The sequence below is a fragment of the Nannobrachium achirus genome (assembly GCF_963921795.1).
Source record: "Nannobrachium achirus genome assembly, chromosome: 10".
In the NCBI taxonomy this organism is placed as follows: domain Eukaryota; kingdom Metazoa; phylum Chordata; class Actinopteri; order Myctophiformes; family Myctophidae; genus Nannobrachium; species Nannobrachium achirus.
The window spans coordinates 32,762,496-32,786,998 of NC_137819.1; the positions used below are offsets into that span (position 1 = coordinate 32,762,496).

The window sequence follows — 24,503 nt, forward strand, 5'->3', positions numbered from 1 at the left end:
ACCAGCTAAGTCACCAACCGGGGCAGCTATTTAATCTATTTTTCCCATTTAAATATTACTACTGTGCCTGTATCCTTTACACCTACAGTACGACATTTACTTTATTAATATCAATAACTCTCATTGAACATTCACAACCGGCACACTTTGTATAATACGCTTTTTACACAGTGTCTGCAAAAAGCACAGGTCTGGAAATCCTGTCAACAACGGCAGGGAATTACATTCTCATTGGTATTCACCAGACTGATTACAGGCTGACATTTTAGACCTCAGACGGCATTTTCATCTTTTATGAAAAGATAAAAAAATTAAAAGTTAAAAATGATCTTTTATTTGATCTTCTCTTTATGGTGATCAAAGTCACCTGTGATTGTGGTTGGCCTGTGTCTCTTGTAGCAAAGTAGCACAACATCAAGGGCAGCGGTGGAAAAGGTACTCACATTTTATACTTTAAGTATCAAAACTGCAATGCAGTCTGTTACAAGTAAAAGTCTGGAATTCTAAATGTACTTGAGTAAGAATACAAAAGTATTGGCATCAAAATGTACTTAAAGTACCACAAGTAAAAGTACCAAATCTTATAGCAGATAGCATAGCAGATCTACAAGCTCACAACGCGCTGCATCGGTTATTTTCAAATAGCCTGGGTATAAAATAGGGCTTAAGTGGTAAATGTATGTTTTAAAACATTAATTTATATCTGCAAAGTAATTATTAACTAAAGTGTAAATGTAGTGGAGTAAAAGTACAATATTTGGATCTGAGTGTAGTGGAGTAAAAGTATTGGAAATACTCATGTGAAGCTAAACCTAAAAACTGTACAGTACTTAAGTACAGTACTTAAAGAGGTGGTGCCGTAGTTTTGTACTTTTTCTGTTTTGTATGTGTCTATGGAGTTAACATTACTCTAATACAGGGGTTTTCAAAGTGGGTGACGGGGCACCCTGGGGTGCCGCGACGGCAGTCCAGGGGTGCTGCGAGATAATTTGATGATATATGGAATTTATTTGGACACTATTTAATATTTAAGAACAAAGTTATTTTCAGTCAGTTCTAACCAAAATGGCTATTATCTCAACGTTTTCCTCGCAACATAAATGCTAAAATATCGTCACTGTTGGGCAGAAACCTTGTATCTCCAAGTTTCAAATGTGTACCTCTTTTGGTAAAGCAAAACCCTGCTTCATTATACGAGACCGTCGCACAAAACTAGTGAAAACAGCCGATCTACAAGCACGCCTCGCGCCGCGAGGCGTTGTGTGCTTGTAGATATGCTGTTTTCAGTAGTTTAGTAAATTTTTTAGATGATAAATGCAAAACGAACGGTTTTGGACATACAAGGTTTTTCCACCCGACGACGACGATATGCTATAAATATACGTTGCTGGGAGTGAAAATTATAATGTAGGGGTGCCTCGGATTAAAACAATATTTATGGGGTGCCCTGAGACAAAAAAGTTTGGGAACCCCTCCTCTAATAGACCACAGGGTGGGGTTATAATGTGCAAAATTTTCTTCCCTGTGTATTGTGTTGGTTACTTCCTGAAAGCTGAAAGCCTCTGAGTCAAAAGCGTGTAGCTGGTTGCCGGCTTGAGTGAGGCAGATCGCCCCCCGTCGCTGGCAGGAGGAGGCCATTTCGCCAATTCAAGTCTATTTTCTTCGATGCAATTAGGCTACAGAGTGCATTTGTGCATGATGTCTATTGTGCTAGATTGTTTTAGTATAGGCTCTACTCTGACTGATATTCACTACAGAGTAGGCTAGTCTATATTTCGCATTATACAGAGCGTATTTGTGCATGTGCATGTTCAGGTTCGGGTTCGGTTTATTAGTCAAATGCGTATCCATACAAGTACAGACAAACAATGAAATGCTTGTGCCAAGAGCACTCTCAGCCTTATTGCACACAAAACAATACGACAACAACAGGTCACCCAGGACAACCCAAAAAACAACAAAACAACCATACAGTGTGACAGTGTACAGTTTAAAAACTGCGTATATTGCACATGACTACCTACGTCTCGCTTCCATCTCTTCGTTAAGCAACCTGATTGCTTGAGCATAAAAACTATTACTGAAACGGGTGGTGTGAGATTTGATGCTCTGGTAACGTTTTTTTGATGGGAGGAGATAGAACAGGGAATGGGCGGGATGACAGCTGTCCTTTAAGATGTTCTCTGTCTTTTTCTTACAGCGTGTGTTATAGATTGTGTGTAGCTGTGGTAATTCTGTGCCAATGATTTTGGCAGCTCTCTTCACAATTCTCTGTAACTGTTTACTGTCTTGAGCAGTCACGTTACCAAACCACACTGTTATGCATCCTGTCAATACACTTTCTATGGTACAGCGATAGAAATTAACAAGAGCCTTGGTGCTTAGGCCAAATCTCCTGAGGCGCCGCAGAAAGTACAATCGCTGCTGCGCTTTCTTAAGGATACCTTCGCTGTTTTGAGACCATGTGAGTGAGTTTGTTATGTGAACACCCAGGAATTTGAAACTGTCCACTATGTCTACAGGTGAACCATTTATGGTTACGGGACTGTGATTGACTTCAGATTTCCTAAAGTCAACGATGATCTCTTTTGTTTTACTAACATTTAGAGAGAGATTGTTATTCTGGCACCATAGGGTTAGCTCTTCAATTTCCCTCCTATAGGCCCTCTCATCATCGTTGGATATTAGTCCTATAACCGTGGTGTCATCTGCATCTGTTGTCTAATGGGCTAGGGTTATATTGTCTCTAATATTCGCCAGTATATTTCTATCTATCTTTGAAGAAAATAGACTTGAATTGGAGAAATGGTTCTGCCTCACTCGAGCCGGTAACCAGCTACACACGAGTCAAAAGGCCCAACTGAAAACTGAGCTAATGACATCATATAATCATATAATGTGGCTAACTTCAGCTGGGTCACCACCCACCTGACAACCAGGCATACTTAATGAACTGGTGGGTGTGGCCACATAAAAACACAATTTTAACACTTTCTGTTCACCTTTTTGGAGGGGGGGGGGGGGGGGGGGGATCACGGCACCGCATCTTTAAGTAAATCTACTTAAAGTGTAAAGTGTAAAGTTACTTTACACCACTGATCAAGGGGAAGGTTTAGGAGGAGGTACTGTACTCACTTCTGTCCTTGAGTACTGTAGCTGGTGTCGTAGGATTCATAGCCCTGGTCGTCGTAGGCTTCTCCGTATCCTTCTTCGTAGTCCTAAAAAAAACCGGTAGAAAGATTTAAAAAAATAAATAATAATAGGGACAAATGATAGTAGTAATCACATGATGGCGGAAAAAAACGAGGCAAAAGCTGCAAAGTGCATTTTTGATCGCCATTAAACAAATGCAGGGATCTTCAACAGAGGGTCCGGGACCCCTATAGGGGTCCTCGGAGTTACTACTGGAGGGCCACCAAATCTTTGTTGGATGGGAACCTTTTATTTACATCAACCACTTGAACCCAAACATCCCTTTTCTGAGGGGAAAATGTGCCGAAAATAACAGGCGCTGTGAGGCGTTGTGAGCTTGTAGATCTGCAATTTTTGGCAATTAAGGTTTGGTGTGGGCGGAAAAAAAGGGCAGACCAAGTACAAGTTTTCCAAGTATCGAGGAATATCAACTATTGCCCTCCATGAGGCGGTTCAGAGTCCCAAAGTATAAGAAAAACAGACTAAAGAACTCTTTTGTACATCAGTCTGTTCTGCTATTGAACCAGAATCGTTGAACCACTGGACATGTTCTTTCTTGTTCCTTGTTTGTCTGTGATGTCTTTCGTTTCGTATTGTATTATATCTGTCTTGTCTGTACCTTGAACTGTGACGTCATGTGACGCAAAAAGAATTTCAGTGCAAGCTGACAATAAAGTTGTATCGTATCGTTCATTTTAAGTTGTTGACTTGCCTGAAAATACACATTAACATGAATCCCATTCCCAACACAACGCTACACATTAGCCTATGAATCCATCTATGAAAAGCTTTGGGTCCCTGCTTGTCCCTGCTGCATCTCTCTCTCAGCTATAAGGGGTCCTTGACCCCTGCACCAACGTCTAAAATGCAGAGGTGGCTGCAACACAAAAGGAGAGTTATATGTGTGCAGTGTGCAGTATGTGAGCATTCTATTCCTGGCACCAGCGGCTGACAGTGTCAGCAGCAGCAGCACCAGGGGTGTCACAAGGGGGAGTGGGACTGAGTTACTAGGGCCCAAGGTGGAGGGGCCTTAAATATTTTATACTTTAGCGATTGAAAAATAGCAGATCTACAAGCTCACAGCGCTGCACCGAGTGCCGCGCTGCAAGCTTGTAGATCTGCTATTTTTGAAAAGTTGTGAAAATGTGTGCAAATTTAGCAAATGCAAATCTTTGAATATTATGTATTTTTTAAGCGTACATTTGTAACTCAAATTTTGCTTCTGGGGGGTCCCTGGAACTGAATATTTTGAGATGGGGGTCCGTGCGTGGCCAAATACATATCATTTTGGGGGTCCTTCACATGAAAAAGTTTGAGCACCACTGATATAGAAACAGGTTTTAAAAAAAAAAAAAAAAAAAAATTAGAAGGATTTGAAATATTCAGAGATATTCATGAATTAAAAATAAATAGCAGATCTACAAGCTTGTATATGAGCTATTTTTCAATAGTTAAAAAACAAAATAATGCGTAATAATGCGTTCCCAGTCTAAATGGGTTGCAGTGAATCCTTGTAACCACCAGGGCCCAGGATTTGGAGCGACACCCCTAAGCAGCACCCAGGCACACAGCGCACCATCACAGCCAAGCCCAGACACCCCTCTCTCTCTCTGCCCTTCTCTCAGTATCAAGTGAGTGACGGCCAAAAGCGCCCAAGACCCGGCCGCCCTCCTGGCTGCGTTTCATCATCGCCGGCTCATAGGATGAGCCTCCAACATCTGTCTGCGCTCTGCCAGCTCTAGCGTTGCCAGATTTGAGTATGTGAGAGAAACAAGCAACCATGGTCTCAGGCAAACGAGCCAAAGAAGCGACTGTAGGCCACATGAGCACTTTAAACCTTTATACTGTAAGATCATAACATATCAGTGGGATCATCCTGAAACCTTGTCCTAATTGGGAGCACCCTGTGGACAATATGCCTTCCGGTTGGTTCTAGCGGAAGTGGCGGAAGTGCTGCGTTTAACGGAAGTTACGTCATGCGTTGCAGTCTTCCGGTAAAATTCTCACGGCGGAAGTTGAACGGTCTCTGCCTGATATTGTCACCAGGCTTTTCTCTTCGCAGATGAGTGAAGCCTGGCTACGCGAGGCTAAATTGGGAGTCATAGGTTATAGATGATCTATGATGTTATAGATTGGCCTTTGTTGGTGTCAATTCTTTTAGGGCACAAAGGCCAAATGCTAGGGCAGGAAGGCCATCAAATAAAACAAAGTTTAGTCCATTGAAATAATTCATTGAATTTAAGGGTGAAGGATGATTTTGAAGACTGAAGTGAAAACAAAAAGAAGGAAAAAAAGATAGTAAGTACGAAAGCTGAGAAGGAGAAGGCGTAGCCGTAGATGGAGCAATTCATAACCCATTTTCAAAATTGCTTTAAAAGTCAAGTGTAATTATTGTTATTATTTCTATGGCCATTTCTGAACTTTTGTCTACTTCCTTACCTTCTTCACTTTCTACTTTTTCCAAATGATGGCTTTGAACTTTACAAAGCACACAAGATAATTAGAGACAGTGAGAAGAATTGTCAGTCAGCCCGGTGGTCAGTATTCATTTTCTTAATGTCAGTGTTAATAGAGCTGCGAAGTTTGACGTCATTTACACATCCTACCTGGTTCCAAGCTCACAACGTGCCTATGTAAATCGGCTATTTGAAGTATTTTAAAATGTTTTTCAAAATAGTAAAGAGAACAAAGGCAAAGAAGTTTATAGCGATAAGGGATAGAGCTGAGAATCTCAACGAAAGACACTGTTGTCTACATGAGAAGAAAGAGACACTGGTGTCTACATATTGACAAGAAAGAGACAGAAAGGAGAATGTGGTACAGTCACCTGGGGCATTAAGGCCACAGTGGCCTCAGGTCATGGCATTGTATTGAGGGGCACAAGGCCAAACTGAGGGGCAATGGCATTGGCGGCCATGGCCTTCATGGCCTCCCTGAAATTCCTGCCCTGATTATGAGCTTGTAGATCGGCTAATTTCCAAATAGCCAAAGTATATACTGTATACATCATTTGGAAAATACAGTAGCTGATCTACAAGCTCACATATATATATATATATATATATATGTGTGTGTGTGTGTGTGTGTGTGTGTGTGTGTGTGTGTGTGTGTGTGTGTGTATTTATGTATGTATAGGATATATGAGCTTGTAGGGTAGGTACCATCACAAAGACATGCTGTAATCCTGGTCTCTATAATGCCTCCCCCTGGCCAGTCGTGGCGTCTGATGGAGGGGAATGGAACTGGTTGGATTAACGTGTTCCTTCCACGACCACGCGTTACGTCCAACCGGGGAAGCTCCCCCTGTCAGGTGATAAGAAGCGGCTTGCTCACTCCTCATGCACTGAAGGAAGCATGAGAGTCTCAGTTTGGGGCTCTCCCCAGTTTAGCAGAGGGAGAGCAGCACCCAGAATTATAGCTTAGGCTATAGGCACTGAAACATTTTAACAACAGTTCTGGGGGTCACTGGCACAAAATAGGCCCACAATCTGGAGATCTTTGCCATGAAAATTTTTAAGAACCACTGGTTTATAAACAACATTAGGAAACACACCCAACTAAGCTACTAAACTTTAGAAACATGCCCCAAAAAATAAACGCAACCACCAATATTTACAATGAACTTTACAGAAAAACAAGCCCAAAGTCGCTTATCATAATAAGCAGACATGGCAACACTGTCTGGCACTCTGCAACCCCCCGCCCCCCACCCACCCCTGTCCTCCCACCCCACCCTAAACACCACCACCACACCCCCATCCGTTGGCCCGACCCTGAGCACCATCCGAGAGGCACATCAAACGGGACCAGCGCCGCACCCGTCCTAATTTTGGATAAATGAGACTTATGTTCCACAAAAGACATCGACCCCCAGTGACACGTCCCTTGTCCCCCGCGCGTTTCTTCTCGCTAATTCCATCTGCCAACCGATTTGTACGCTTGGAATGGGAATGTGGCGAGATCCAGCGAGCAACCAGAAAAAAATACTCATCACATCGTTCTTATTAAAGGCCCTATAATGCCTGATTAGAAACATGCATTTGCCCGATGACAAGTGTTTGAATGTTAGTCTTTTATCTTTAATCCGCCAGAAAATGAACCGAATGTGTGAGGGAAACTATACTGCGTATTAAGTTTGTTAAGTAACAGCGCTACGGTACACTCCACTTGCTTGTTTCTGAGTAGCTCTGTTGAAGAAGTAGGTATTTTGGGACTCATGTCTGTTGTCATTTGGGTATAGTACAAGGATTTGGTTCGTTTTTTCTCCATTTTGGTTCTGTTCATTTTGGCATTTCTTTTTTTTTACAGATTGTTAGACAGAATGTTTGTTTCACTTGTGCCCCAACAGCAGGCAATTACAGGCATGTTTTTTTTTTCTTTCTTTCTAGCTTCTGTGAATGCAGTCAGTTACTTGTTAACTCATTTCACTTTCTAAAGATTTAGTTTATTGTTTATGGATAAAGTTAGTGTGTAAATGCCCATATAGTCACTCTAAACTGGTTCTACAGGATCACAAAACTGTTTTGTTCTAACAAGGACAGTTCTTATTGTCACTTTTCTTTAAAGATAACACAGATTAAAAAAAGATAAAGACCTTCTGAGAGGAAAGGAAACAGATTTTTTTACTTGGCACGCTGAAATGATCACACAAAGAAGAGAAGAGTCAATAGGAAACAATAAGCCATTTGTAGTTCAGATGAACATCATGTGCACATGTCTAAATAATCCCAAATACTTTGTTATGTTGTCCACTTTATGCATAATAATGATCATCATCATTTAGTCTGGTATCTGAAGAACCGAGTCCCTAGTAATAATTATTTATTATTCATAAGTGACTTATAAGTTATAACAGACTAGGTAGGCCAAGCGATCGCTTCTCCATGCTAAAACTGTACCTACTTTTGGGATGGGACGATAAGCGATATTATAGTTAATCTCAGTTATTCGTTATGTGAAAGTCCTATGACGTTGATGACATTTGACATCATCATACATACAATCCCTTTTATTGTATGCGCATACATGGAGATGTCTGTAGAACCAGCCACACAGATATGTGGCTGTCTTGGCGTTCTGTCTTGGCCATATATGGATAGTAAACTGCATCCTACTGTCGCAATAATAATAAAGCATTGTTAGGTTTTCCTGCTCCATGTGTTTTACATTTCATTCATTTATTTCTTGTGAACGACAAATGCTCTCAGAAACTCAGAGGAGTGGATTTTCCTTTTCCAGAATCCCTTTAAAGATGGCTCGGTTACAGCGTATCAATCTCTTTTGCAAGATAAACAAGCCTGGTTATGAATATTGAATGATAGCAATCTGCACCGAGATGACAAAACAGGCAAGACAGAAGAAAAAATAAAGACGCCGGTGTAACCAGGGCTGTGACGGTAACGTCTGATGCAATGAAAATTACTCCTGGAATGAAAATCCAGAGATGACAGCTTTGTCGAAGAGCAACTTATTGCGAGATTGGAATAAGCAGAATAAGACCGAACCCTAGGCAACAAACAACTGATAAGTAGTGCAGAGAGTAGAGTGTAGAGCCTCAAAAGGAAAAAGTAGGATAACAAGTAAACAATGGACCTCCCTAGCATCTGTCTAAATAACATCTAGCCCAACCTGATACAATTAGTGTTGACTGAATCCCTCTCTCGTCCCACCGTTCCTCTCTCTGTGCTGTCGACTCACATTGGTCATCACGGTGATGCGCTAAGGACCACAATAAACTTTAACAACGGCATGTTATTTCTGTTTATTAGCCTAGCCAACACACTGTAATTGAGTTACAAGAGGGCTGAGAGAAGGAGGAGACGTGCTGGTTTTGTGAATCGCGTCGGCGGCGAGGCTAAAAATGACATTGGGGTTCTTTACTTTGCTACTCTCCACTCTACTCTCGTACAAGTATTGCATACTCTCAGGGCAACGCGCTGTAGGCACATCTTTACAGCGTCGGGAGGTGGAAAGCAAGTCGGCGGAAAGTGTAACCGACAGCGTTAACGACGTTCCAAGTCATTCATACTGGTGTAGCGTGTTAGCTTAAAAAAAATAAATAAAACTGTGCTGTGGAGAGCACAATAGAGACAAGGGTGTAGCGCTGTTAACGTTTCCAATTCTAAAACCGGATTAGTGTGACAGTGAGGAGGGAGGGAGGGAGGGAGGGAGGGATGGAGGGATGGAGGGTGTTTAAAAATGGAGAGAGAGAGAGAGAGAGAGAGAGAGAGAGTGGGGCAGCCTCCCCCTCCCTAAGTGAGTCTTTCATTTGTATGCCAGTGGATGGCTGAAAGGCGTGTTGTTCAAAGATAAGGGACTGCCCTCAGAGGCCACTGAAGACTTACAGAGGGCCTGGCTCGGCGTGTTAGAACAACAGTATCACAGCCACGCCACGGCACTTTACAATACCGCTGTAACAGATAGGGGGGAGGCCGGCAGAAAAAGGCATAGTCAAATACTCAGCGTTCGTTTTAACTCGAGAGCGTTCAAATGGAACCAAATGGAACCCTACGGGTCCATTTGGTTCCATTTGCACACTCTCTGAGTTAAGCTGTATTCTGTGTCTGTGTTAAATTAACATTGGTGGTTTTTGCTGTGACATGAGGGGAAAAAAGGCTTATTTGGACTGGAGGCAGCAGACTTGTTCGCAGCATATTATTACTTGGCAGTTATTTCACAATCACTCAGTACGCTTTGCATGTGTTGCCCACGCGCAGGTTTTTAGGTTTTATTCCAAGTATTACATAAATGGCACCAACAGCGAGAGGAAAAACTGAAAAGAAAAATGGAGCGAATAAAATGAAGAAAAGCAACCATTAATTATGCCTCCTTTTTTTCCACACATCCTACAGAGAATTACATGTATTTGATCATTATTAATAAGTAATATAAATGTAAAACAATTGAGAAAATCGGAAAGACAAATTTTGCTTCTGGGGGGGGGTCCCAGGAACTAAATATTTTGAGATGGGTGTCCGTGGCCAAATACATATCATTTTGGGGGTCCTTCACATGAAAAAGTTTGAGCACCACTGACATAGAAACATAGGTTTTAAAAAAATACTTCACGATTTTTCAAAAATAGCAGATCTACAAGCTCGCAGCGCAGCACTCGGTGCCGCGCTGTGAGCTTGTATATCTGCTATTTTTCAATAGTTAAAGCACAAAATGTGAGTTAATCCTTGTACCGGGCCCAGAATTTGGTGCGACACCCCTGCTCATCAACATGGCAAGGCACGTGTCAGCATTGTGTCATGGTGTTATCAGCTGAGGCAACAATGAACACGTACATACTTGTTTCTTTAGTTGAACAAGTCTCTCTCACTTCCACTTAGGGATGGGAAGATGATCGCTATTATCGTTTAACGTGATAAAAAACACTACAAAATAATCGTATTGTTGAGATTTACTTTATCGTGAATGTATCCTACGTCATGCACAGGGATCAATTCACCTTTCATTTGCAGAGCTGCATATCCGGTACCATTTTAAACCCTCGATAATTGGTCAAACGGAGCTGGAAATAACGTACTTGATACAGTCTTTTTTTTCCATTCTCTACCAAATCTCTTTGCCAAAAAAATTGCCATTTACACAGCGCAACACCCGAGCATAACCAAACATAAAATGACAATGTCAATATATTTAGTACTAGTTTTAGTCATCATATAGTTTTTATTTTGTTTTAGTCAGTGAAAAAAGGTAGTTGACGAAAAAATGTTGACAGTTTTAGTCAACGAAATTAACACTGCTGTAAACGGTAAACTCCATCACATAACTGCCCTTGACACTTTAACCCTATACAGTGGTAAACCAATACTTTGTCTGTGTACTTGACCTGCTCTGTTTCCCTCTACACAAAATCCCTTCACTAAAAATAGCCGATCTACAAGCTCGCAACAACGTGTTTCATTGCGAAGTGGCCAGGGTGACAGGGTCACTTTGCGATCTCAGACTCGATCTAAGAATCTACGCATCAAATTTCTTAAAATAGCCAATACTTTATTCTATCCTTTTAGAACATGATCTCCTATCATTGGCTGCCAGTTATACCCGTCAGCAGTTTTGACAAGGCCTTTCCTCTGCAGGAGTCAAAATAGATGCTATAAGCCCATTTTATACTTTGTCATGCGATGCTATAGCTGGCATTAGCACTATGTAACTTTCCTCTTCTACCCCGGATTTAGAACCCCGGTCTAAAAGCTCACAATGCTGCACTTTTGGGTCTCGACCTGAAAAGTTTGGGAACCACAGTGCTAAACCACTAGTTCACTAGTTCTCTAGTTTTGAGCCAAAGACCCCCATGATGATATACTGTACATTTGAACATTTGGCCACGTACCCCTATATTTATGTGGGAATCTGGAATCTGTTTAATCTGTAATTGTATTTATCATGTAATTATTTCCACTAACATGTTCAAATATGCAAATTATCTCATTAAATGTGCACAATACACAATGATGTTGATGTTGTGTGTGATATTTGTTGTAAAAGTAATAAAACATACTTGAATGACAAAAAGATTATAATAATAAAACAAAGTGGAAAGATAGTACTGGATTCTACAGGGAAAATGACCTTCGGGTCATCTGTTTATAAGGACATTGCATTTCAAAAAGTATTGTCTACACATTTCTTTTTTTTAACTTTCAAACATGAACTGTGTAACAATCATTATAGCTCACTAGACAAATCACACTTCAGAGGAGTCAATTCCAGCACCCTTGGCTGTCCTTGTCATGAAGTGGTGTAAAGTAACTTTTACTCAAGGACTGTACTTATAGAGGGATACCCGAAAACCTGAATTATTTTCTATTCATTACTCACTCCATGGAGACTTGAATTCATGGATATTTGTATTTTTGAGCGGTGGTAAACCGCTCCATAGAGTGGCTGTGCATGTGTCTGTAGCCTTCTTCCTCAGCGTTTTGCCAATGTGTGTACGTAGCATCATGTTTGTCTAGTGATGTCATATGTCGTATGTCTGTAGCCTTTCTCCTCAGCGTTTTGCCATAGCAAAACGTGTGTGTGTAGCATAGCCTGTACATCCTAGACTCAAATCCTAGTCTGAAGACGTTATGCAAGCACGACCACCGCTCACTTCACATTGGGTGTGATTTTTTATTATTATGTTGTATGACAATAATTTGAGGAGACTCTTTGTGTCTCCATATAGGGAACAAATGGCACGTTCTGCATAAGGGGTCTTTCAGCCTTTATACTTTAAGTACATTTTGATACCAATACTTTTGTACTGTTACTCAATTACATTTTGAAATACAGACTTTTACTTGTAAGGCTGCACCCACACCAAAGTACCTATGAGAGTGGAATCCGCATTCCGCCAATGCATTTCAATGGGAAGGGGGTGGTTTCATGTCAGTGGAGGATATCTGCGTGCCGTGCCGACCTTGCGTTTATGCTGGAGGATATACAGTACATTATCCACTCAGATTCTGGTTTCCCCCCTCTGTCCAATCGGTTGAGTCGAAGACGGAATGGGGAGGGTTCTGGAAGGTTTCTGCTTTTGCACAAAGCAGTGCAATGCAAGATAGAGGGCACCAGATCCCTTTGAGTCACACCCTACCACTACTTCCTGTTCATCCACAGAGCATTGATTCTAGTAATTTTCTCCATTAGATTTCTTTTCACTTTTTTCAACTTGGGAAGGTAAAAAGATGAGGCAGACAAATAAAATGTATTTTGACAAGTAATAAAAGTTGAAAAAAGTGAAAAGACTTTAATCTAATTTGAGAAAACAACTAGAATCAATGCTCTGTGGAAGAACAGGAAGTAGTGGTAGGGTGTGACTCAAGGGGATGGCGCCCTCTATCTTGCATTGCACTACTTTGTGCAAAAGGAGAATGCGCTCTCTCCGTTTTTAGTCAGGCGTGCACCAAAAGAGTTTATCCACTGACGACCATATTTACTGTGTGTGCACCCAAACATTGCAGTATGCAGTATTGATACTTTTACTCAAGTAAAAAGAAAATGTTATTTTTTCCACCACAGCAAATGACTCTTCAGAAGAGTCAAGGTCAGGCAGGTCATTCATTCATAATGCCACTGCAGTCAACCAGAATGATATGACTCATTACGCGCAGGCTGGATTACTGTATTGAGACGACTTATAAGTCAACAATGCTGACCCACTTGCATTACTCATGGCTTGCCCGCCCCTATCCAAAGGGATTAGACCCCTTTCATCTGGCATGAATTCAAACAGATGTGGTTGCAATCATAATGCAAGTTGTTGCTGTTGTCTGGAAACCTCATATGTTCAAAGCTGTTACCAGGATTAAAAAAAAAAGAAGAAAAAAACAGATCACAAGCTCAAAACACGTCACATCGCGACACGCTTTGAGCTCGTCGATCTGCTATTTTTGCTACTTTTGTGTGACACTAATATACAGAAAGAAAAACTTAAAGAGGTGGTGCCATAGTTTTGCATTTTTCTGTTTTGTATGTGTCTATGGAGTTGACATTCCTCTAATAGACCCCCAGGTGTGGTAATGTGCAGATTTGTCTTCCCTGTGTATTTGTATTTACTTCCTGAAAGCTGAAAGACTGGGCCTCAAAAGGCCCAGTTGAAAAACACAGATTAATTGACATCATAAACTCATCCCCTCCTCTTTTACCATTCAGCCAACAATGTGGGTGTGGCTAACATCAGCTGGGTCACCACCCACCTGGGTGTGGCCACATAAAAACCCAAGTTGAACTCTTTGTAATTGGCCACGGACCCCCATCTCAAAATATTTCGTTCCAGGGACCCCCCAGAAGCAAAATTTGGGTTACAAATGTTCGCTTAAAAATACAAATATTCAAAGATTTGCACACATTTTCACGACTTTTCAAAAATAGCAGATCTACAAGCTCGCAGCGCAGCACTCGGTGCTATTTTTCAACAGCTAAAGTATAATTAAGGCCCCTCTACCTTGGGCCCTAGTAACTCAGTCCCACTCCCCCCCCCCCCCCCCCCCCCCCTTGTGACGCCCCTGCAAGCTGTCTGTCTGTCTGTCTCTCTCTCTCTCTCTCTCTCTCTCTCTCTCTCTCTCTCTCTCTCTCTCTCTCTCTCTCTCTCTAATTGGTAGAGGTATAATTGCAATGATGTCTGGACTACAATAAAGAAAATGGCAGTGCGTCTATTGTCCAATCCTGTCTGCTTCAAATAACTTTGTCAACCAGAAGGTGTCGAATGAACCAACATCAGGGTCTGAATGGAGGAGCAGCCAGGGAGATCACCTCCAATCACTGCAGATATGCTCGTTATATTTAATGCATTAACAAGCTCACAGCAAGAAGTGATGCGCTATGACAGGGGTCTTCAACAGGGGCTCCGGGACCCTTAGGGGGTCCTAAGAGTTACTACAGGGGGGCCGCCAAATCCTTGTGTGATACAATCATTATTTTAATTTAACAACTTGAACCCTCGCATCCCTCCCTTCCGAGGAGAACTTTAGCCAAAAATAGCAGATCTACAAGCTCTCAACGCCTCGTAGATCGGCTATTTTCGGCAAATAGGTTTGGTGTAGAGGTCAAAAAAGAGCAGACCAAGTACAGAGTGAAAGGTCAAATTGACCAAGTGGTTAAAGTTTTAAGTGGTTAAATGCCTGGAAAAACACAATAACACAAATCCAACATAGACTGATGACAGTGCTGTCAAACAAGTCTATGAATCTGTCTTTGAAATCGATGGAAATCTCCAACACAGTTTTATACAACATGTAGAGGGGGTTCCTGCTTCATCTCTCTCTCAGCTAAGGGGTCCTTGGCCTGAAAACGTTCAAGACCCCTGCGCTATGAGCCTTGTATATCTGCTACTTTTGAAAAGACAACCAATGTGCTATATATATAAAGCTCAAATGTAAAATGACACAGATGCTTTCGCTATTGTAATGGGTTAATGTAGCATACGATATGATACATGTTCATGTACATAATAATCTATCTGGTATGATTCATACCAGATAATAAAGATTGGTTAAAACATGTTTTTTCAAGTCCCGGATCATCATAGTTCTAACCTTTCGACTGTGCTCTGTGGCTTAGCGAATGGCATGAAATAGAAGAAAAAAAAACATACAGACGTAGATTTCAGAATCACAGAAATGACATTATGACTAATTCTCCTCCAATGGGATTAGCGGCAGGTAAGACAGGATCCCAAAGCGACTAATGAATTACATGAAATGCGATTTGGCTGCAATCACGCTCCCCTCTCAGGTCTGTCTGGGCCTGCCAAGAACTGAAATAATGACATTTTCCCCGTGATTTTGTTTGGTAACAATTGGATTCAGAATAATTTGATACTGGTACAAAACAAACAATAGACTTTGATGGAAGCAGAGTATGTAAACCTAACAAGATGAGAACGTATTATGACATGAGGACATCGCCGGGGATCAAAATGGCCGTAATGGCCGTCAACCGGTGCCAGACAGGAGATCCAATCCCAGTACGGGCAACATGCTTTCCAGCAAAGTAATGTGTTGGCCCACGGCCATGCCACACAGGGGCACAGCAGACAACAAGCAAGAGGAGAATTAAGTTAAACAGGCATGGTGGAAAATGTTCAACCCGTATTAAATGTAATGTAGGCAATAAACATTATCGTCGCTGACCGGTGGAAACCTTCTCTCTCCGTATTTCAACTTTTTGGGGGGATAAATTGACACCCTACTGCAGTGATACTCAAACTGCACCAGCTTAATGTCACGCATCCTTATGTTCCAGAGATCATTTTTGTACTAGTGGCTCTGCTCGACTAATTAGCATACCCAAAACGACATTGTAGGCCTAATGGAAATGAAATGAAAGAGAGATGTACTGTAGCTCTACGTAACAACTGCATCATTAGCCATTTGGTAGCTAAACATTCTGGGAATCAATTTTAAGTGGATTGTTTGATTTGATTAGATTTTCCTTAGCCATAACTATCTATGTTCACAAGTTTATTTGCACTTATGTGGAAATAAAGCAAATAAAAGAGAGAAGTTATCAAGTAATGTCATTTTTTCAACTGGCCTGTGGCCCCTTGACATTTTTGTGTTGTGGCCCACGGGTTCAGAAGTTTGAGTATCCCTGCCCTACTGCAGTGTTTCTCAAACTTACTACGTACAAATGGAACCAAATGAACCCGTTCCATTTGTACACTGTCAGAGTTACAGACCTCTATGGGTCAATTTAGACCCCCCTAAAGGTCCAGGCACAGAGGCTCGAATGCAGCCTGACAGTGTGCCGCGGGTTCTAATCCTGATTCTGATGACCTTTGCTGCGACATGTCAATCCCTGTCTCTCTCTTCCCTGTGTCCTGTCAATCTGCACTGACATTGGTGCTCTGGGTCTTTTTGCCCTGCTGGGGGCTAGAGCAGTGGTTCTCAACCTGTGGGTCAGGACCCCCAGGGGGGGTCGCCAAATGAAACAGTAAACAAACCAACAGAAAGTTTAAGTGTATAGAGGGTATCTGCACATTTCTAAATGGACAATTTGAGGACGTTTTAGTACCTCTAAATTTTAGAGGTACTCAAATTATATAATATATATATATATATATATATATATATATATATATATATATATATATATATATAGTCTAAAATGACAAATTAAACATTGGTTAAATTGTCAAATATTAGAGGCGGAAATTGTGAAAATAGCCGATCTACAGGCATGTAGATCGTCTATTTTCACAATAGAACCGTGTTATACAAAATGTAATGCCTCGTGTAGTGCTCGTCAGGCTGGGGGGTCCCCAGTTAAAATATTATTTTGGGGGTCGCGGCCTGAAAAGGTTGAGAACCACTGGGCTAGAGGACTGAATCCTCCAAGACTAGGGTCATTATGTTTTTTTTTCCTTTTCTGCCTGAACCTTGTCAACACAAGTAACAAGAGCTTGTTGTGAATAGGGATGGGACGATACGCGATATTATCGTTTATCGTGATAAAAAACACTCACGATAATCATATCGTGGAGATTTAATTTATCGTGATATCGTCCTCCGTCATGCACTGGGATCAATTCACCTTTTATTTGCAGAGCTGCGTGTCCGGTACTACTTAAACCCTTTATAATTGGTAAACGGTACTTATAATTTTATGTAATTGATAGTCTTTTTTCACTCTATCAAATGTCTTTGGCTCACAACGCGTTGTGTTGCGACGCGGTGTGAGCTTGTAGATCTGCTATTTTTTGGCAAATGTTCCGCCCCAGGATAATGGATTTTGATCATCGCAATAATATCGTAAATCGCAATTTCTTTTGTCACAATAATCGTGATATGAAATGTTCTTATCGACCCATCCCTAGTTGTGAAATAAATAAATAAGTGGAACAGCCCTCCACCCTATTATATGTCCTCAAAAGTAGAATATTCGGCCATACAAGGTTTCCGCCCGACAGCGGCGTGTGCATATATCCGTGTCATTTCGCTGATGAATACAAGACCCCATTTGTTAGCGCTAAATGAGGAAAACAATTCCTGAGGTAGGGGGATGCATTCAGGACCACGGAGAGAGCAACTCATTCAGCCTCTAATTCGCAGCGATGTGGTTAGATTTATCATGTGGCAGATGTTTGTGTGTGGGGGGGGGGGGGGGGGCTCTTTCTCTTCTCCCAGTCAGACACACAGGGGTGTCACACCACATTCTGGGCCCTGGGTGCAAGGATTTCACTGACATTTTGTGCTTTAGCTATTGAAAAATAGCAGATATACTGTACAGATATACTATACTCTACAATACTGCAAGCTTGTAGATCTGCTATTTTTTTTTTTAATCATGAACATTTGCGCAAGCCTTTGAATATTTCAAATCCTTCTATGGTTTTTTGAAAAGCCTATGTTTCTATGTCAGCGGTGCTCAAATATTCTCATGTGAAGGACCCCCAAAATTTTAGTTACAAATGTTCGCTTTAAAAGTACATAATATTGAAAGATTGGCACACATTTTCACGACTTTTCAAAAATAACAGATCTACAAGCTCGCAGCGCGGCACTCGGTGCCGCGCTGTGAGCTTGTATATCTGCTATTTTTCAATAGTATACAACAATCAAGGCCCCTCCACCTTGGGCCCTAGTAACTCAGTCCCACTCCCCCCCCCTCCCTTCCCCCTTGTGACGCCCCTGCAGACACACAGGTGCAGATGCCTTGGGGGCGGCCAGGGACGGGGGGACGGGGGGTGGGGGGACGCAGGTTTACAACGGTGGCAATGATGGCAAACAGCTGGTCCGGGAGTCATTCGGTGTGACCTCCAACGCATTTGAAATCGCAACCTCCGAATAAACCTGTCAGATGTTGTTAGGTATGGGCTGCCGGGGCAATTCTCCGGCAGCGGGGCCCACCTCCCCTCACCCTCTATCTGCTAAATATGCTGCGTCGGTGCCAATGTCCTGGGGGAACCTGCTTTGACAGTGTGCAGCGGGAGTCTCCTGGCAAGTGCACAAAGGCTCTGACTCCGAGCCTAACCCGTTTGGGCCTAGAATTATTGAATGCTTTTAACCGGTGGAAAAATAGCAGATATACAAGCTCACAGCGCGGCACCGAGTGCCGCGCTGCAAGCTTGTAGATCTACTATTTTTTGAAAAAGTCGTGAAAATGGGTGCAAATCTTTGAATATTATGTGTTTTCAAAGCGCACGTTTGTAACTCAAATTTTGCTTCTGGGTGGTCCCTGGAACTAGATATTTTGAGATGCGGGTCCGTGGCCAAATACATATCATTTTGGGGGTCCTTCACATGAAAAGGTTTGAGAACCACTGACATGGTAGTCTCTCAAGAACAGACTAACTGAGCTCCAGTTAAGTGAAAAGGACCTTCTCTTTGACGATGGCTGGCCAGATTGCTGACATAGAAACATTGGTTTTTCAAAAAACCTTAGAAGGATTCAAAAGACACTTATAGAATCGGGTCAATATTCTAATTTTCACGATTTTTCAAAAATAGCAGATCTACAAGCTCGCAGCGCGGCACTCGGTGCCGCGCTGTGAGCTTGTATATCTGCTATTTTTCAATAGTTAAAGCATAAAATAATGATACACAATGTGTACCCGTTCTAAATGGACTAATATATTTATTTCTGGCAGCTGTTGATATTTCCGCAAGGTTCCCTCAAGAATGGAAAAGGCAAAAAAATAAAAAAAATAAAAAAGCCCTGCAACACCAAAAGAAGAATGTAATACCGGCAGCGGACACACGGGTGTCCTCTTCACGCCAAGGCCACGTGTTGAAAGGAGGGAGGGGAGGCTTTACACACACACACACACACACACACACACATGTTCAACGAAAAGGGTCAAGACATAATGGTACATGCAGAAAGAATGTGTGTGTGTGTGTGTGTGTGTGTGTGTGTGTGTGCGTGTGTGTGTGTGTGTGTGTGTGTGTGTGTGTGTGTGTGTGTGTGTGTGTGTGTGTGTGTGTGTGTGTGTGTGTTTCTTACTTGTTCAGGCAAAATGTTCCCTTAAGTATACTAGATATAATGTTCCCTTAAGTATACTAGATATAATGCAGGTTGGGAATAGGATTAGACATTTAGAGATTAGGTTTAGGGGTTGGGGTTGGGGTTGGAGTTAAGGCCTGTCCATACTTTGACCGAAATCAAACTTTTCGGTCCAAAGGTCCGGTTCCACTACAAAATGACGTCACTCGCGACTTCTGAGAAGCAATAGACCGAATTAGAGTCAGAAATGTGCACGTCGGAAAAGTCCAACTCACTGAACATGTTGGAGATACTATGGACAGGCCTTTATGCCTGATGAAATACTTAAAAATGGTAAAAGAAAATTGGAATCCTTAAAACTGTTTGTGTGTGTGTGTGCGCGTGTGTGTGTGTGTGTGTGTGCGTGTGAGTGCGTGCACGCACGCACACGCGTGCACACACGCGTGCACACACTCACACGCACGCATGCGTGTGTCAGCCTCTGTCCTACAGTATACGCCGCAATACTTACGTATTCACCGTATGAGTCCTGTACGACGGGCGGTGGCGGTCTGTATCCGGCTGGCGGGGGTGCGCCCCTGGCTCTCTGGGCGGGCAGGCCCCCCCTCCCCCTGGTGGAGGGCACCCGGCTGGGTGGGGCGCCCCTGGGTGCCACCCCGCGGGGCACTGCCGCGTGGAGCGGAGGGACCCCTCCTCGACTCCTGCACCGCAACAAGACAAACAGCCACCGGCTTTTAGTTCAAAGACCCGTTTAGCATTTCATTGAGTGTATACAGTATGCAGGAAAGCATGTGTTTGCCAAACAACGGGCCGGGACCCATTTTTGGGTCACGGCACACAACTCTTTTTATGGGTCACGAGTAAATATACCTTTTTTTAAATCATGATGTGTTTTTGTAAGTTTGGACACAACATTTCCCTTTGGAGCTGAAAAGGTTTGGGAAGCTGTGTTTTAGATGAAAGAACAGACAGGGCAGAACAGAGCTGTTACAGACCCGTTTAGCATTTCATTGCGTATGCAGTAAATTATAGCCCACCAACTGTCTGATATGTCAGAGAGAGGGTTTTATTTGTGTGGGTTTTTTGTGTTGCCAGATACAGGGGTTGGAAATCCACCACAATGGTCTACAAACTGGACACCACCACAGTGGTCTGGTCTTCAACCCATTCAACCAAACTGTATTACAGCCGAAGCCAATGGTAGACGTTCAAACAATTACAAATACAATATAGCCTATATTCATAAAAGAAAAATCTAAAAAGCACTCATAAAAATATCTATAAAAGACACCAATGTTTCCACATGTGAGAGCGATATCTTACTGAGCTATTACCTCGGATTGATCAACATATCGTCGTTGTCGGGTGGAAACCTTGTATGTCCAAAACCGTTCGTTTTGTATTTATCGTTTAAAAAATGATCTAAACTAGTGAAAATAGCCGATCTACAAGCAGTAGATCAGCTATTTTCACTACTTCTGTGCTATAGTCTTGTGTGATGAACCAGGGCTTTACTTTACGAAAAAACGTACAAATTTGAAACTTGGAGATACGAGGTTTCTGCCCGACAGTGACGATATATGAATCACCTCATTATGAGACCCGTTGAGTCTACATTTAAAACTAAACATGAGGTTTCTTAGGAGAGCCTGGAAGGTGGAAGGTGGTTTCAAGATGTTTAAAACATTTTCAAAAGTGGCAGATGTACAAGCTGTGGGCTTGTACATCTACCATAATTCTCTTCTGTATTTTAGTGGAACCATTCATAAGAATGCTTCTTGTTTGGTACTTCTACCAAATTAGCCAAATTAGATTGCTGTATGTGATCAACAATGAGACCCATGCAGTCTAACTGCAGCTGTTGTTTAACAGAATATATCGTGTTTTAAGTTCTGAACATTTTCGTTTTTTTTCCCCCTAAGATGTTTTTAAAATATGTTAAAATAATAATCCTATATCACCCCATAAAATTGATCCACAACCCCAAAAAGTATATAAGCAGCACGTTCTGAGCAGAAATGTAGCTTACATTTTTATTACGTGAGGGGACAGCTGGCCAGAAAGGGTTGAGTTTAAAGATCCAATCTTAAGCCGCACGATTTGCTCACAGACGATCAGAGCCGCCCTGACATTATTTTCAATCATGTTTGACATTTATCTGGATCGCTACTGTCTGACGGTGAACGGTAAGCTACGATGGTAAGCTTCCTTCAATCCTCGCTTTTAGAACCAAAGGTTACTGGACATTCAACACGTTCACAGACACACATTAGATTAGATATACCTGTCCACCAGGGACGTGCAGAGAATGTTAGAGAGGCAGGGGCTGACATTTCTAAAAGGGCCTTTTGGTGAATATATTGAAAATAGCAGACCTCCAAGCTCACAACGCGGCGTGCTGGAGGTCGGCTATTTTAGGTACTTGATACCACACTGTACTAAGCATAATCAAGTCAATACTGGAGATGTGACTTACAGCATGGATTTCTACACAGAGAGGACAATTCTTTCGACATAAGATGCTGCATTCAAGTTCATGAGTGTTTGGACGAGGTAATTCTCTTGAATGCTGCCTTCAGGTATGGCATGGAAAGAGGGCGTTTGCATTTCTTTCACCATAATAAAAACTGCATTCATGGTCTGGAGAGGGCACTTTTTACAGACAGATAAAAGGGCAAAGGCTCAAGTCCCCGCTTTGATGTCCTATGTGTGCACACTGCACTTGCCTGCTGTCCACGTATGAACAGTGAACGGGGAAAGACTGCTTTAATTTATTATGCTCCACGCAAATGGAACAAACTTCAGGACTGGTTCGATTGGTCTCAATAGAGACATATAAAGTGCTTCTTGAGGACACACTACATAGTGACTGCACCTGTTTGATGTACCGCTGTTTGAAATTGCCTCTCAGTATATGTATTGTGTTTTTTATGCTGTGCTGTCCTTGAAAAAGAGAGCTTGCTCTCAATGGAATAAATAAAGGGAAAAAAAGTGAGCAAAAGTGAAATAAGACTCCACTATTGTCGCTAGTCAACAGCACCAAAATTCATGGGAGGGAGGGAGGGGAAGTATTTTTTAATATTTTTATTTTTATTTATTTGGTTTTGAATGTACACGTTTGGTTATGCAAAGCAGCCTTGGTAGTAAACAATTATGAGAAATGTACATTTAGAATATTTGTTCTCTTTCACTGTAATGTATTTTATTTTATTTTTAAATAAGGAAGCACTGTTTATTGTCTGATTTGAAAATGTATATCTCTATGCAGTGCTTGACAATAAAAATATTTGAAACAAAAATTCTGAAGCAATGGCTGCCGAAGGAGCACTAAAAAGGTGAAATGTGTCCACGAAGCGGAGGTTTCTGAGCCCACTGTATAGAATAAACCCCCTTTTCGCCCCTTTTGAGCAGTACAAGCGGCTGCTACGTCTGGCTCTGTGGTATGTGTGAGTGTCCGTATGAGTGTCAGTACATGCACCAAACTCCATATATGGAGATAACGGACACCACGGACAGAACAGCCCATACAAGGAGATAACGATGCTGTTGTCGGGTGGAAACCCTGTATGTCTATCTATTCATTTCATTTTTAATAGTTAAAGCATAAAATAATGGTTAAAGTGGTGAAAAACTAACGTAACAAAGATGCGTTCCCGTTTTTAATATGTAAAAAAAAACATGTATATTTTCCCTATTTTAGTGAATGCCATTATAAGAGAACGTTTTCAAAAAACGTAAAAAAACTAAAAGAAAGAAGATAAACAAGGTCGCACAGAACTTGACAGAAGGTGTGTTTTTATTGCTCTGCGAAAGAATTACCGTTTAATTACAGCCATGCGACAAGTTATCAGCTAACATCTCTACTATGTTTTTAAATAGAGCTCAATCGTCACTTTTTGTCACCCCGTTTCATTTTTATTTTTTATAATGACGCCTCTGGTGCCAAACTCAACTTCCCTGTGCGCGAGCACGGCTCGATTTATATTAGTAAACATTCAAACAGTGTCCCGCCCTTTAGCCATGAAATGCGAGAGAGAAGATTTCGGCCCATGCCCCAAATCTGTAATCTACAGCACCATTAACCAATTTATAACGGGTAAACATTATTGTGTATATCATTATTTTATGCTTTAACTATTGAAAAGTAGCAGATATACAAGCTCACAGCGCGGCACTGAGTGCCGCGCTGCGAGCTTGTAGATCTGCTATTTTTGAAAAATCTTGAAAATTTGACCCGATTCTATAAGTGTCTTTTGAATCCTTCAAAGATTTTAAACCCCTTTTGAGCCCCTTTTGAGCGGTGCAAACGGCTGCTACGTCTGGCTCGGTGCCGCGCTGTGAGCTTGTATATCTGCTATTTTTCACTGGTTAAAGCATTCAATAATTCTAGGCCTAAATGGGTTAAAGATGAAATGGAAAGCGGTGAAACAGTGACCTGATAGAAGGTCCTTCTGGGGTTTCACTGTGTATGAATAAAGTTAGCGCTCAGAGAGATCAGTGCGCAGGCTGCCTTTAAAAATGAAGCTCATTTGGGTGTCGAAAAAAAATAAGGTTCCACGAGACCACAGCGGATCTGAATTCGCTCGCGCCTTTGAAGACGTCGCAGATCAGAGCGCTGATGTGGTTTTCACGCTTCAGCGGAGAGTTGCTCTCGATCACTAATGCTAATTAAACTTTAAACATGAGTAGTGGTACTTCTTTCTTTTCTTTCTTTCTTCTGTGTTTATTTTAAGATATCTATTTATAATGTCACTGAATAACTCATGCGTGTGTGTGAATATTGCCACCTCTCACTCTCACTCTTCCAAAGCAAGAATTCTACACTAACAGTGATTGTCAAACACATCAGGCAACCAAGTGAGCTCATCCAG

General features: G+C 41.8%; 1 protein-coding gene across 1 annotated transcript in view; it reads right to left on the bottom strand.

Moving 5' to 3' along the window:
- The window catches only part of khdrbs3 (KH domain containing, RNA binding, signal transduction associated 3), a gene marked incomplete at both ends in the record, with an annotated part of 177,506 nt that overhangs the window by 29,364 nt on the left and 123,639 nt on the right, over positions 1 to 24,503 (bottom strand). The window contains 2 exons of the mRNA XM_080735716.1: positions 3,136 to 3,218; positions 20,144 to 20,333. Of these exons, the coding sequence (XP_080591842.1) occupies positions 3,136 to 3,218; positions 20,144 to 20,333 (273 nt within the window). The remainder of the gene's footprint in view (positions 1 to 3,135; positions 3,219 to 20,143; positions 20,334 to 24,503) is intronic.